At 35.7% G+C, this 13,482-nt stretch overlaps 1 protein-coding gene across 7 annotated transcripts in view; it reads right to left on the bottom strand.

Moving 5' to 3' along the window:
- KATNBL1 (katanin regulatory subunit B1 like 1) overlaps nucleotides 1-13,482 on the bottom strand; it is a 63,049-nt gene that overhangs the window by 4,810 nt on the left and 44,757 nt on the right. For 5 of the 7 annotated variants that reach the window (XM_027083781.1, XM_027083780.1, XM_027083782.1 and 2 more), the window contains 5 exons: nucleotides 6,981-7,111; nucleotides 6,004-6,044; nucleotides 4,283-4,562; nucleotides 3,063-3,110; nucleotides 272-390 (listed from right to left, as the gene is read on the bottom strand). In XM_027083781.1, the coding sequence (XP_026939582.1) occupies nucleotides 272-390; nucleotides 3,063-3,110; nucleotides 4,283-4,562; nucleotides 6,004-6,044; nucleotides 6,981-7,097 (605 nt within the window). In that variant the 5' untranslated portion in view covers nucleotides 7,098-7,111. The remainder of the gene's footprint in view (nucleotides 1-271; nucleotides 391-3,062; nucleotides 3,111-4,282; nucleotides 4,563-6,003; nucleotides 6,045-6,980; nucleotides 7,112-13,482) is intronic. The other 2 variants (XM_027083783.1, XM_027083784.1) reach the window with 2 other exon arrangements.

Here is a 13,482-nt window from a genome sequence, read left to right as displayed (position 1 = left end):
TTTTCCCATAATGGTATCTCTTAGTTTTATAGATAAGAATCTTAATCAGAGAAGGTAACAGCTTTGTTCAATCTGATAAAACAGATGGTTTTCTGTATTTTGGTTACTCTTAGACCGAAGATAAATGTAATTTAAACCATACTGCTACTACTGAAGCTAAACATAGGAAGTTCAGAATTTTAGCCAGTATAACATAAAAAAGTAGAGGCACTTCTACATAATACATTGGAAATTACTTTTACTGAACAAAACCATAAAGGGTCACACTTACCTCACCAAATAAGCTACAAGTTCACTTATACTTCTCTTTCTCCAGAAAGTTAAAGCTACATTCAATCTCAAATTCCTGCTGAACAAAACCTGTGTCATTGTTTCATGGTCCTGAGAAACCTGAAAGGCAGGAATCTAATTAAGATATGACATGAAACCATTTTTTTCAATTAAATTATTCTGGTAGACATATTTTAAAATTAGGCAAAGATGACTCCTTTTACTGGCCCACAAAAAGGAATATTGCAGTGAACACAGTAAACAAATGATTTGAATAAATTTAGGACCTGTTTATTTTTTATCAATACTTTTTCTTATTTGCTACCATTTTCCTTTTAAATCTCAATAGTTCATAGAATAAATTATTTTTACTCACCTAAAAACCTAGGATTTAATTTATAATGTGTATTAAATAAAAAGGTAAACATATAGGCTAGTCATTACCAACTGAACAGCATGAGTAGGGAACCACAGAAATTAAGTTTTGTGACAAGTATTTAAATTCATTCATTTTTTTCTGTATAATTAAGGTAATATATTCCTGTTGTAAAAAGTTCAAGTAGCACAAAACTTTATAAAATAAAAAGTGAATATTCTCTACTTGCCCACAAAAACAACTAACATTACTCAGGAGTAATCACAGTTAACAGACTGGTAAGTATCTTTCAAACCACTTTCTAGACAAAGACAAATTAGGTAGATATAAAATTAAAATATTCTAATATCTATATTTTTGAAAACCTTGTTTTTTCACACACATTATGAAGATTTTTCAACGTCAGAACATAGATCAGTCTCATTTTTAAAAAACAATTACATATTCTCCAGTCTTTATGTATCATAATTTTAGATTGATTCTAGTTTTTCCCTATTAAAACTGTGCATCAATGAACATCCTTATGTATATAAATACGTGCACTTGTACAGAACCTTCTGTAGGATTAATTTTAGAACTGGAACAGCTAGATCCAATTTTTTTCAATAACAGATTAAGATATAATTCACATACCCATTTTGAATGTACAATTCAGTAACTTTTAGTATATACATTCACAGAGTTGTGCGAGCACCACCATAATGAATTTTAGAACCTTTTCGTCACTCCCAAAAGAAACTCTGGACTCCACTCTCCCCTCTCTACAGTTCCTCACAACGATTAATCTACTTTCTGTCCCTATGACTTTACCTAATTTGGACGGTTCACATAAATTGAATCATACAATATGTGGCCTTTTTTTGTGTGTGGCTTCTTTCACATAGCATGATGTGTGAAAGATCAAGATTTATATACAGTGTAGCATATTGGTGTTTTACTCCTTTTTAATGATCAAATAATATTCTATTGTATGGAATATGACACTTTATTTACCCATAGTCCATTGATGGACATTTGGATTGTTTCCACTTTTGGCTATTATAAAATGTTATAAGCATCTGTTCATAAATATCTGTGTGGACTTATGTTTTCAATTCTCTGGGTATATACCTAGGAGTGCAACTGTCGGGTGAAAAGGTTATGTATATTTGAACTTTGACAAAATAATATAGCATCACTTTTAAATTTAGGTTTTTAGAGCAGGCACTAGTCAATCAGGAAAAAACGTCTGAAACAACAAAAGAACAATCAATAAACCCATTAGTTGAGGTTAATGCAGGTTTGTGAAAAGTAGTGAAATGGGAGCAAGGTTAAAGGAAGCCCTTGAAAAAATGCCACATTGCGGCACTAATACAAATGTGAAACTGCAGCTTTAAGGCATTTTCACTGAGAATGTTTATTCCCTCAGTTCAACTGAAGAACCAACCTAGGTCCCAATCTAGGCCAGATTTCTGGACTATATAGTCACATGTTCTTTTCCTCCAGGGTATGTAGTTTCTTTGATTTTCTGATCTGTGTCGGCCTCATCACTTCTATAACTACATGAAAGTAGGGGTAGTGTCTGTTTTTCACCCACCAATCCATTTCTCAGAGCCTGCAGAATGCACTGCACAGCAGGGAGCAATCAATAAATATTTGTGAATGACTTAGTATGACAGTGATCCTCTGTAACACTAAGGTTTAGGTACCTGTAGGTATCCTATTCTCCAGGGCTCAAAAAATTCACTATTAAATTCTCCTTGCTCCCTCTTTTCTCACAGATACCATACACACTTCCTTCATCTCTCCTAGCATTACTAACTTTCTATTACTCCAGAATCTTTTCTTTTGGCCTCCTGAGCAGCTTTCGGGATCTTAGTTCCCTGACCAGGGATCGAACCTAGTCCCACGTCAGTAAAAGCACCAAGTCCTAACCACTGGACCACCAGGGAACTCCCCCAAGATCTTATTTACACAGGAACACTTCCACTGGCAAATGGAATCTTTGCATCATCTCATTATGGTTTTAGTTAATAACACTTTGTTTTCTACCTTTGTTTTGTATCATTTACTTGTAATTATTATCCTACGTATGATGCTCATTTTCATTCATCTACATACTTATGACCATTTAAATATAAAAAGATTCTTTTTTTGCTTGTATGCCACAGAAAATGCTTTTCAAACTGTCATGCCAGATAGAAACAATACTAAGTTTACCAAGTCATAGTTAAAGAAATTAAGGTAATTTAATCAATGTAATGTTATGTATCTATTAATTATATAATATCTTTGTATGATGACAGATGGTAACTAGACTTATTGTGGTGATCATTTTGAAATGTACAGAAATATCAAATCACTACACTGTGCACCAGGAACTAACATAGTGTTGTAGGTCTATTACACATCAAAACAAACAAATAAACAAACTCACAAAAAAAGAGATCAGATTTGTGGTTACCAGAGGCAGGACGTGGCTTGGCTGAGGGGAAATTGGAGGAAGACAGTCAAAAGGTACAAACTTCTGGCTATAAGATAAATAAGCACTAGGGATGTAACGCACAACTTGGTAAATATAATTAACACTGCTGTATTTTATATATAAAAGCTGTTAAGAGAGTAAATCCTAAGAGTTCTCATTACAAGGAAAAAATTTTTTTTCCATTTTTAAAATTTTGTATCTATATATGATGGATGTTCACTAAACTTAATGTGGTAATCATTTCATGATGTAGTTAAGTCAAACCATTATGTGTATACCTTAAACTTTTAAAATGCTGTATGTCAATTATATCTCAATAAAACTGGAAGGGAAAAAATTGTAGAAGTGTTATTTTAATTACATGGAAAAATATTCAAATTTATTAAACATAAAAATCAAATTATCAAACAATATGGAGAAAAAATACACATCAAAACTTTAATACTGTTATTTACAAATGTTGAAATTACAGATAATTTTTTCCTTTGGATTTATTTTCTATAACATATACAATAAACATGTAATAATTATTATTGTAAACTCGTGTTTATAAATTTTAACAAACCATTCTTTCAAATAACCATTAAAAAAATGGTTTTCCTGAGGTATAATTTACATACCATAAAACTCACACATATTTAAAATACGTAATTCAATGATTTTTAATAAATCTACAGAGTTGTGCAACCATCATCACAGTCCAGTTTTAGAACATTTCTATCATCCAAAACAATTCCCGTGAACCTGTTCAAACAACTAACTTTGCCTGAGCCAGAAGAACAGCAAAACTAAGCAGGTTTGCCTTAAAAAACTTTCCAATGGCAATTTTGAGAGCCCAGCAAAATGTGCCTGGATAACTGGCTTTCATGGTTCACTTGTTAGGCAAGATTTCTTCTTTTCCTTTTCTTTAAGTCTCTACTGGCCAACTTTCCATTCTGGATATTTACAGCAGCTTGTTAATCATTTCATTCCATCTCAGATATCATTAACTTGGAAAAATGGAATAAACAACTGATTCAAATTTAATTAATCTAGAAAATTGTCTCAGGGTGTTACAGTCTCTCAAATAGTCTGAATTTAATCAGCAGTGAACTATTTTGCTAGTAGACTATCGCAAAGGAAAAAGCCAGTATTAAAACAGGAATAAAGTTAAGCTTATATAAATGACTTACCTCAGAAAAAAACCCACTATATTTTGATGATGGGCTTTCTGTCTGTGAAGAACCAGAATCACTGGGGCTAACCAGATATGGTCGACTACCCTGCCGCACTTGCTCAGGGAGGCGGCCTGCACAAGCCAGCTCATTCTCTTTATTTGCCATGTCACAGCCCCCGCTGTTGGGGGACTGCTTTTTTCTGTAGCAAGGATTTTGAAAAGGATGATGAACTTTCTTTCTGTGATAGATCACCTTACGTAGTTTATCTGGGCTTTTCACAGCTTGTCCAACTGTTCTGTAAAAAGAATGGATTTTCTTAAATGAAAAAGAACCATATGAAAACCTTTAAAAGTTTTTAAAGAGAAAGATTTAGTAGGCCACATTTTGTGATCACAATCCACTAAAATTAGAAGTAAGCAGAATAATTTTTTAAAATCTTAACTCTTAGATTGAAGAGGAAAATAAAAGGGAAATTATAAACCATCTGGAAAACAATGAAAAGGATGGTACTTTACACCAAAAGAGGAAAAAAAAAAATGAAGAAGCATAATAACTAGATGCTTTTAAAACGAACTACAGGGCATTCAGGGAGTATGAAAATTTTAACAATTTCCATTCACCTAATCTTTTTCTAACAAAGTGATAGAATAAGTGAGCAAGTTCGAATATTTTAATTTGAATCAGGCAAGTCTGAATATATATTTTAATATAAAAGAGAACACTTATTTCGATTAAGCTGAAGTACAGTTAATTTGTTTGAATAAGATAAAATACTACTGAGCACATCTCATGGTTTAGTATAATGGTTCTCAAATGTTTTGACCTCAGGATGCTTTGCACTCCTAAAAATTATTGAGGTCTCAAAAGAATTTTTTTTATGTGGGCAATATCTACTGATATTTGATGAATCAGAAACTAAAACAGAAAATTTGTTAATCAATTTTAAAGATGATAAACTCGGGGGAATTCCTGGTGGTCTAGTGGTTAAGACTCCACACTTCCACTGCTGAGGGCATGGGTTCAATCCCTGGTCGGGGCTAAGATCCCACATGCCTCAGAGCACAGCCAAAAAAAGAAAAAGAAAAAGATAAACTCATTACATACTACATAGAATATATTTTTTTAAATCTTCTATTTTCCAAAACAAACGAACAAAAAATATAGTGAGAAGAATGGCACTGTTTTGCATTTGTGCAAAATCTCTAATATCTGGTTTAACAGAAGACAGCTGGATCCTCATATCTGCTTCTGCATTCCATATATTGTGATATCAAATATCATGTAGCTGCTGGAAAACTCTACTGTACACTTGTAAGAGAGTGGAAATGAAGAAGGTAAATAATGTCTTAGTATTGTTATGAAGATAGTTTTGACCTCACAAACTCATTGAAAGGCCTTTGGGACCTCCAGGGTCCACAGATCACACACTTTGAGAACCAGTGGTTTAGTAGAAAGCGCCTTTGGAGTTTGGCAGATCTGACAGTAAATGCCGTTTTTACCACCTTCTGGATGTACAATCCTAAAGAAATCACAAGTCTTTAGTTTTACTCATCAACTGTTTGGGGTAATGATACCTATCTAATATTGATATATTTAGCACAGTACCTGGCACAAAGGAGTTGTTTGACAATAAATTAGTATTATTATACTAAAAGACAATACTCCCCCCCCCCATTTTCACTCTTACCCAGTTTTCAATATTTGCTGTTTCCCACAAACTTTAAAGAAGCTCTTACCTAGTTATGTAAGCAGCCAACTGTTTTGGAGATTTCTTAACCTGAAAAATAAAAGTAGATAGTTGCAGCATATTTAAGTTCCTTAACAAAGCTATGTAAACTTTGTGATTAATGTCAACAAGTCTGAAATTGAACTATTAAATTTTTCAGATTAAAGCTCTTACTGTACTGATGCTGTACTCTCAATCATTGGTTACAACAACACTGTACGTAGGTATTTTTAACAACGCAACATACCCATCTGGCTAGTTTCCACGCTACTAGTCACATATTATATATACAGAGTGCTAAATAAATGAGTTGAATTTTAAGAAATTATATCAGTGCTAATGAGCCTTGCAATGGGTGAACAAAAAGCATCTCTGTGATTCCTCTAAAATTAAATTAAAATATTCAAATTATACTATATCAAAACAATATACCGCCAAAAAGTTTTCAGAGCTTTTGGAATACAGATTTCAATTATTTTATTAATTCTACTTAATTTTGGCAGATTGAGCAGAACTGTCAACCTCCCATTTTTTAAACACTTTAATAACCAGAAGTATCTATAGACTTAGCAGTTTAAATTGTGTCAAACTGAATGACTGTGTCTCCCCAAAATTCCTCTGTTGAAATCCTAACCCCCAGAGTGATGGTATTAGGAAGTAAGGCTTTTGGGAGGTGATAAGGTCATAAAAGTAAAACCCCATGAATAAGATTAGTGTCCTTATAACAGAGAGCCCAGCGAATTCTCTCTCTCTCCCCTTCTGTCATGTGAGGAAGTAGAGAAAAGCTATCTATGAACCAGGAAGTGGGCCCTCACTGGATATCAACTCTGCTAGGGCCTTGATCTTGGACTTCTCAGCCTCCAAAACTGTGAGAAATAAATTTCTGTTGTTTATGAGCCACACAGTCTATGGTATTCTGTTTGTGTAGCAGCCCAAACAGACTGAGATACTGTCTTACCCATTCCTAGAAACCATGGACTTACTTACCTCCTTCATGTTCTTATTAGTGAAATTAGAGACCCTTTTTCTAGGAACATCAATGAAATGATCTTCAATATTATTACAAAAGTTGCGTTTTTTAACATTGTGGGTTTCAGATGCCATAATCTCTTAAATACCTAGACAAAAAATAAAAATAATAAATGGAAAATACAAAAAGCAAACGAGCCTGATCCTTTCCTTAACACACATAAAAATACAACAGCTCTACGCTATATAAAAGAGGCTTACAAGTAAAGCAAAGGACATGTGGGCATACCTCATTTTATTGCACTTCACAGATATTGTGTTTTTTTGGTTTTTTTTTTAACAAATTGGAAGTGTGTGGCAACTCTGCATCAAGCAAATCTATTGGCACCATTTTTCCAACAGCATTTGTTCACTTCATGTCTGTGTCACATTTTGGTAATTCTCACAATATTTCAAACTTCTCCATTATTATATTTGTTATAACGATTTGTGATCAGGGATCTTTGATGTTACTACTGTAGTTGTATTTGAGCACCATGAACCTTGTCCACATAAGATGGTGAACTTAACTGATAAATGTGTGTGTTCTGACTGCTCCACTGACTGGCTATTCCCCGCTCTCTCCCTCTCCTCGGATCTCCCTATTCCCTAAGACACAACAATATTGAAATTAGGTCAATGAATAACCCTACCATGGCCTCTAAGTGTTCAAGTGAAAGGAGCAGTGCCAAGTCTCTCCTTTTAAGTCAAAAGCTAGAAATGATTAAGCGTAGTGAGGAAGGCATGTCAAAAGAGAGAAGGCTGAAATCTAGGCCTCTTGCACCAGTTAGGCAAGTTGTGAACGCAAAGGAAAAGTTCTTGAAGGAAATTAAAAGTGCCATTCCAGTGAACACATGAATGGTAAGGCGAAAAAGCCTCATTGCCGACATGGTGAAAGTTTTAGTGATCTGGATAGAAGATCAAACTAGCCACAACATTCCCTTAAGCCAAAACCTATTCCAGAGCAAGGACCTAACTCTCTTTAATAAAGGTTGAGAGAGGTAAGGAAGCTGCAGAAAAGTTTGAAGCTAAGAGGTTAACTCATAAGGTTTAAGGAAAGAAGCCATTTCTATAACATAAAAGTACAAAGTGAAGCAGCATGTGCTGATGTAGAAGTTGTAGCAAGTTATCCAGAAGATCTAGCTAAGATAATGAACGAAGGTGGCTACACTGAACCACAGATTTTCAATGGAGATGAAACGGCCTTCTGTTGGAAGAAGATGCCATCTGGGACTTTCATAGCTAAGAGAGAAGTCAAAGCTTGGCTTCAAAGCTTCAAAGGACAGTCTAACTCTCTTCTTAGGGGCTAATGTGGCTGATGACTTTAAGTTGAAGCCAGTGATCACTTACCATTCCCCAAATCCTAGGGCCCTTAAGAACTATGATAAATCAACTCTACTTGAACTCTATAATGAAACAAGAAAGCCTGGATGAAAGCATATGTGTTTACAATATGGTTTACTGAAGATTTTAAGCCCACTGTTGAGACCTACTGCTCAGAAAAAAAGATTCCTTGCAAAATATTACTGCTCATTCACAATGCACCTGGTCACCCAAGAGCTCCGATGAAGGTGTACAATGAGATTCATGTTGTTTTTATGCCTGCTAACAGAGCATCCATTCTTCAGCCCATGGATCAAGGAGTAATTTTGACTTTCAAGTCTTATTATTTACGAAATATATTTTGTAAGGCTATAGCAGAGTAAATTGAAAAACTTCTGGAACAGATTCAACATAGATGTCATTACAAACATTTGTGACTCATGGGAAAAGGTCAAAATATCAACATTAACAGGATTTTGGAAGAGTTGATTCCAACCCTAATGGATGACTTTGAGGGGTTCAAGACTTCAGTGGAGGAAGTAACTACAGATGTGGTAGAAATAGCAAGAGGACTGGAATTAGAAGTGGAGCTGGAAGATGTAACTGAATTGCTGCAGTTTCATGATAAAACTTTAACAGATGAGGAGCTGCCTTTTCTGGATGAGCAGAGAAGATGGATTCTTGAGATGGAATCCACTCCTGGTGAAGGTGCTGTGAAAACTTTTGAAATGACGGGAAAGAATTTATATAGAATATTGCCAAACTCAGTTGATAAAGCAGCGGCAGGGTTTGAGAGGACTGACTCCAATTTTGAAAGAAGTTCTGCAGTGGGTAAAGTGCTATCAAACAGCACTGCATGCTACAGAGAAATCATTTGTGAAAGGAAGAGTCAATTGACGCAGCAAACTTCACTGCTGTCTTATTTTAAGAAACTGCCATAGCCACCCCAACTTCAGCAACCACCACCCTGATCAGTCAGCAGCCATCGACACTGAGGCAAGACCTTCCATCAGCAAAAAGATTACGACTTGTTGAAGGCTCAGATGATGGCTAGCAATTTTTAGCAATAAAGTATTTTTAAATTAAGGTATGTACATTTGTTTAAACATAATGCTACTGCACACCTAATAAACTACACACAGTATAGTGTAAACATAACTTTTATATGCAATGGGAAACCAAAAAATTTGTGTGACTTGCTTTATTAAGGTGGTCTGAAACCAAACCTGCAATATCTCTGAGGTATGAATGTAGTTCTAAGTTATACATTTTTTAAAAGCCTTAAACATAGAGGAAGCACAAGGCAGGGGATTCCAGTAAAGTTCTTTCTGTTCTCATTCTTAAGTTGCAACCAGTTACAATAATATGGCATGTACTTTTTGCCAACACAACATGTCAATCTCCCCATTTTCCATATCACTAGCCATATATTATTAAAGTTTATGAAATCAGGTCTAATAGTAGTGGTATCTTGAAATTCGCACGGAAGCCTAAATTTTTGGAAGCAAATCACTGGGTCGTATACAACCATAAGCAGCCAGGGGAACCAAAATCAGACTATATATATCTGACTTGTTTTATGCCCAACCTTTAAATTTTTCTTTCATTAGTGCAGCTAGCTTTCTTCCATCTTTGAAAAATATAACCCACATTCTTTTGCTCCTCCAATTATATCCAAAGGGCAGAAAATAGATGCTGTGACTTCATTTATGTAACAGAGGATGTTAGTGACTTTCCCACTTGCACTCAGGTTTCACATAGCAAATTTACTTCAGGTCATGCCCTGAAAACCAAGTTTCTCCCTCATTCTTCTTTTTTTTTTTTTTTTTTTTTTCGGTACGCGGGCCTCTCACTGTTGTGGCCTCTCCAGTTGCGGAGCACAGGCTCCGGACGCGCAGGCCCAGCGGCCATGGCTCACGGGCCCAGCTGCTCCGCGGCATGTGGGATCTTCCTGGACCGGGGCACGAACCCGTGTCCCCTGCATCGGCAGGCGGACTCTCAACCACTGCGCCACCAGGGAAGCCCTCCCTCATTCTTGTTTTAAACATTTATTGAGCATTCATTATATGCCAGGCCCTGGAGTTAATGTAGATGACAGACAGCGATCCTGTTCTAAAGAATCATTTAGGAAGCTTTCTGAAAATACATCTTTCTGGGCCCTAATTTCAGACTATACCTCAGCAGGTATCAGGAAAAAAGCCCAAAACAATTATATTTTTAAAAAGCCCCACAGGTATTTTTATCATTAAAAAAAATTTTTTATTGAAGTACAGTTGATTTATCATGTGGTGGCAATCTCTGCTGTGCAGCAAACTGACTCAGTTACACACATAGAGACATTCTTTTTTAATATTCTTTTCCATTATGGTTTATCACAGGATATTGAGTATAGTTCCCTGTGCTACACATTAGGACCTTGTGGTTTATCCATTCTAAATGTAATAGTTTGTATCTACCAACACCAAACTCCCAGTCCATCCCTCTCCCTCCCTCTCCCTCCCTGCCCCTCCCCACAGGTTTTTCTGATACACATTCTTAGTAAAAAAAAAAAAAAAAATCTGTCTTAGAGAATTTTCCAAAAATATACACGAACACAGGAAATTCTGCAATCAATTTCAGGGTATTTTACGATTTCTTGCCGCTAATTCAGGGACAGCCCATCCACTTGTGCCCCCAGGTTACTAAACCTCTAGGATGAGACTTTTAAAAAAGTAAATAAATAATTGCAGTAATACAATAAGCACTCTGACAGAGGGGCACCCATGCAAGTCAGCAAATCTCCACTGAGGAAAAGTCTTCTAGGGCAAATAGCACATTGAGAAAATAGCATGTGTAGAACTGAAAGGCATGAAGCAACATGATTTGCCTGGCAATGTGTTAAGTAGATGCATGTGACTAGAGCTTAGGCTGGGGGTGTGCTGCAGCAGAGTGAGAAATGAGGCTGGAGAGATAGGCAGAAGCTAGATCATAAAGGGTTCTGTGCACAAGGTAAGCTTTTTTGTTTGTTTGTTTTGTCTTTGAAAGAAAGGGGGACTTTTAGTTAAAGATAATGGACTAAACACGTGCAATTACTTTTACCTTTCCCTGAAACCCTATTACAATGACAGTAAAGAAGATTTTAAAGGCATAAACCCCATAAGGGCAAAGAATAGAAGATGAGGCAATGGCAACAACATTTTGGAAACTGCAAAGCATAAGTGGTAAATGACTTAGCAGATCTGAGAAAGCAAAATCCTAAAGCATCAGTGAGGAAAGGTGAAAAGCAGAATCCCCCAAAGGTTCAGAAATTGGCAATACTAAGGACCTCAAAAAGTGGGATAAAGGTGGGCTTAAGAACAAGTACAATGAATGAATGTCCATTTAAGACACAGTTAAGAGTCCTAGATCCCCTTCCCCATTTCAGTAAAAAACTGGAGTTTTATTGTATGGAAAATCTAAAACAGAGTCCTTGGGATGGGAAACACCAGGCACAAATGTGGGTGAGAGGAACATATTCTAAACAGGGCGATCAAGTGAAAGTTTACATACTAAATGTTAAGACCTCTAACCTTCTTTCTACCACATGCCTCACAGAGGCTTGTAGCCAGGCTTAAATACTCCAGGGAAAGAGTACTGAAGATGCTTCTTTGGGAACTCTGATCAGTCCCAGAGGAAAACACACACACACACACACACACACACACACACACACACTCCTAAAAATACTGACATCAGTGATGGTCAAAGTCCCCAAAGAACTTTTTATATCTTGATTATGGTAGTAGTTACCTGTCAAAACTCTAATAGCATGATTTTTTTTTTTTTTGCATGTAAACATCTCAATAAACCCAACTTTCAAAAAATCCTCTAGAGATAAGAACAAATTGCATCCATGAAACACAAATGAAAAAAAAACAAGCTGACAAAGACTCTTGGAAATTAAAAATAGGATGTAATAAGATAGCAGAAAAACTCAATAGAAGTTGGAAAAGAAGTTGAGGGTATCTCCTAGAACGTAGGGTAAAAAGATTTTTTAAAAGAACCTGGATTGGTTTATAGAGACCAACATTCAAATAAACAGAATTTCAGAAAGAGTACAGAAAAAAACAAATAAGAAAGCAAAGAATTAAAAACTGTTCACGGTTGAAGGCCATGAATTCCCAAACTGAAAGGGCACATTGAGGGTCAGCACTGCAGATGAAAATAGACCTACAAGGCACATTGTCACATTTCAGAGCACCAGAGAAGCCAGAGAAGGGGAAAACATACAATAAACAAATAAACAAACTCCCCCTAAAATCCAAACTAAGTCACATACAAATGATAAAGGCATAGAACAATGCCTTCAAAATTCTTAGGAAACTTGAAATTTTATATCCAGACTAGTCACCACCTGAGTGCAAGTGTAGGAAAAAAAATCTTCAGAAGTTCAAAGTTCCAAAAAAAATTCTTCATGCAGCAATCTGAGAAATAATAAAAATGAGAAATACAAGAAATGGAGAGCCAACAAGAGAAATGAGAAGGGAATTCTCATGATGGTTATGAACAAAGATCCCAGGATGATGGCTGTGCACCAGGAGTACATGACAACAATTGGAGCGGGATAACAGACTGAAGGGAGAAGTCATCACATAAATGAAATTGAGTTATAATACCTGGGGCTCATTAGAGAGGAGATGGAGAGAACTGAGGGAGTCACAAGGCAGTGGCACATGTTTCAAGTGACAAAAGAAAAGAACTGTCAGCCCAGAATCTCCTATGTGGAGGAAATATCCTTCAGGAATGAAGGAGAAACCAAGACATTCTCAAATAAAAGGAAATTAAAGAAGGAATATTAGAACATCAAGGAGACAAAAAGAAAACTATAAGGTAAATTATGTTTGAAGCAAAAATTATAACACTATCTGATGTGGTTCAAAGTATATGTAGAAGAATGTTTAAGACAACTATGTTGTAAGTGCGGAAGGGCAAAGGGATATATAAAGGGAGGTAAAGTTTCCACACTTTACTCAAACTTGTAAAATGATGCCATCAGTAGACTGTGATAAATTATAGATGTGTAACATAATACCTAGAACCATTGCTAGAAGCTATTGCTACTGTTTTATTAAGAAACATAGTAAAAACTACTATAGATAAATTGAGATGTAATGTTCAAAATGTGTACATAGGAAGGCAA

Source organism: Aethalodelphis obliquidens, unplaced genomic scaffold, assembly GCF_003676395.1.
Source record: "Aethalodelphis obliquidens isolate GAN/ISIS:26980383/991018 unplaced genomic scaffold, ASM367639v1 scaffold51, whole genome shotgun sequence".
Taxonomy (NCBI): domain Eukaryota; kingdom Metazoa; phylum Chordata; class Mammalia; order Artiodactyla; family Delphinidae; genus Aethalodelphis; species Aethalodelphis obliquidens.
Note: the sequence above shows the minus strand (reverse complement) of the source record. Positions and strands in the feature narration are given on the sequence as shown.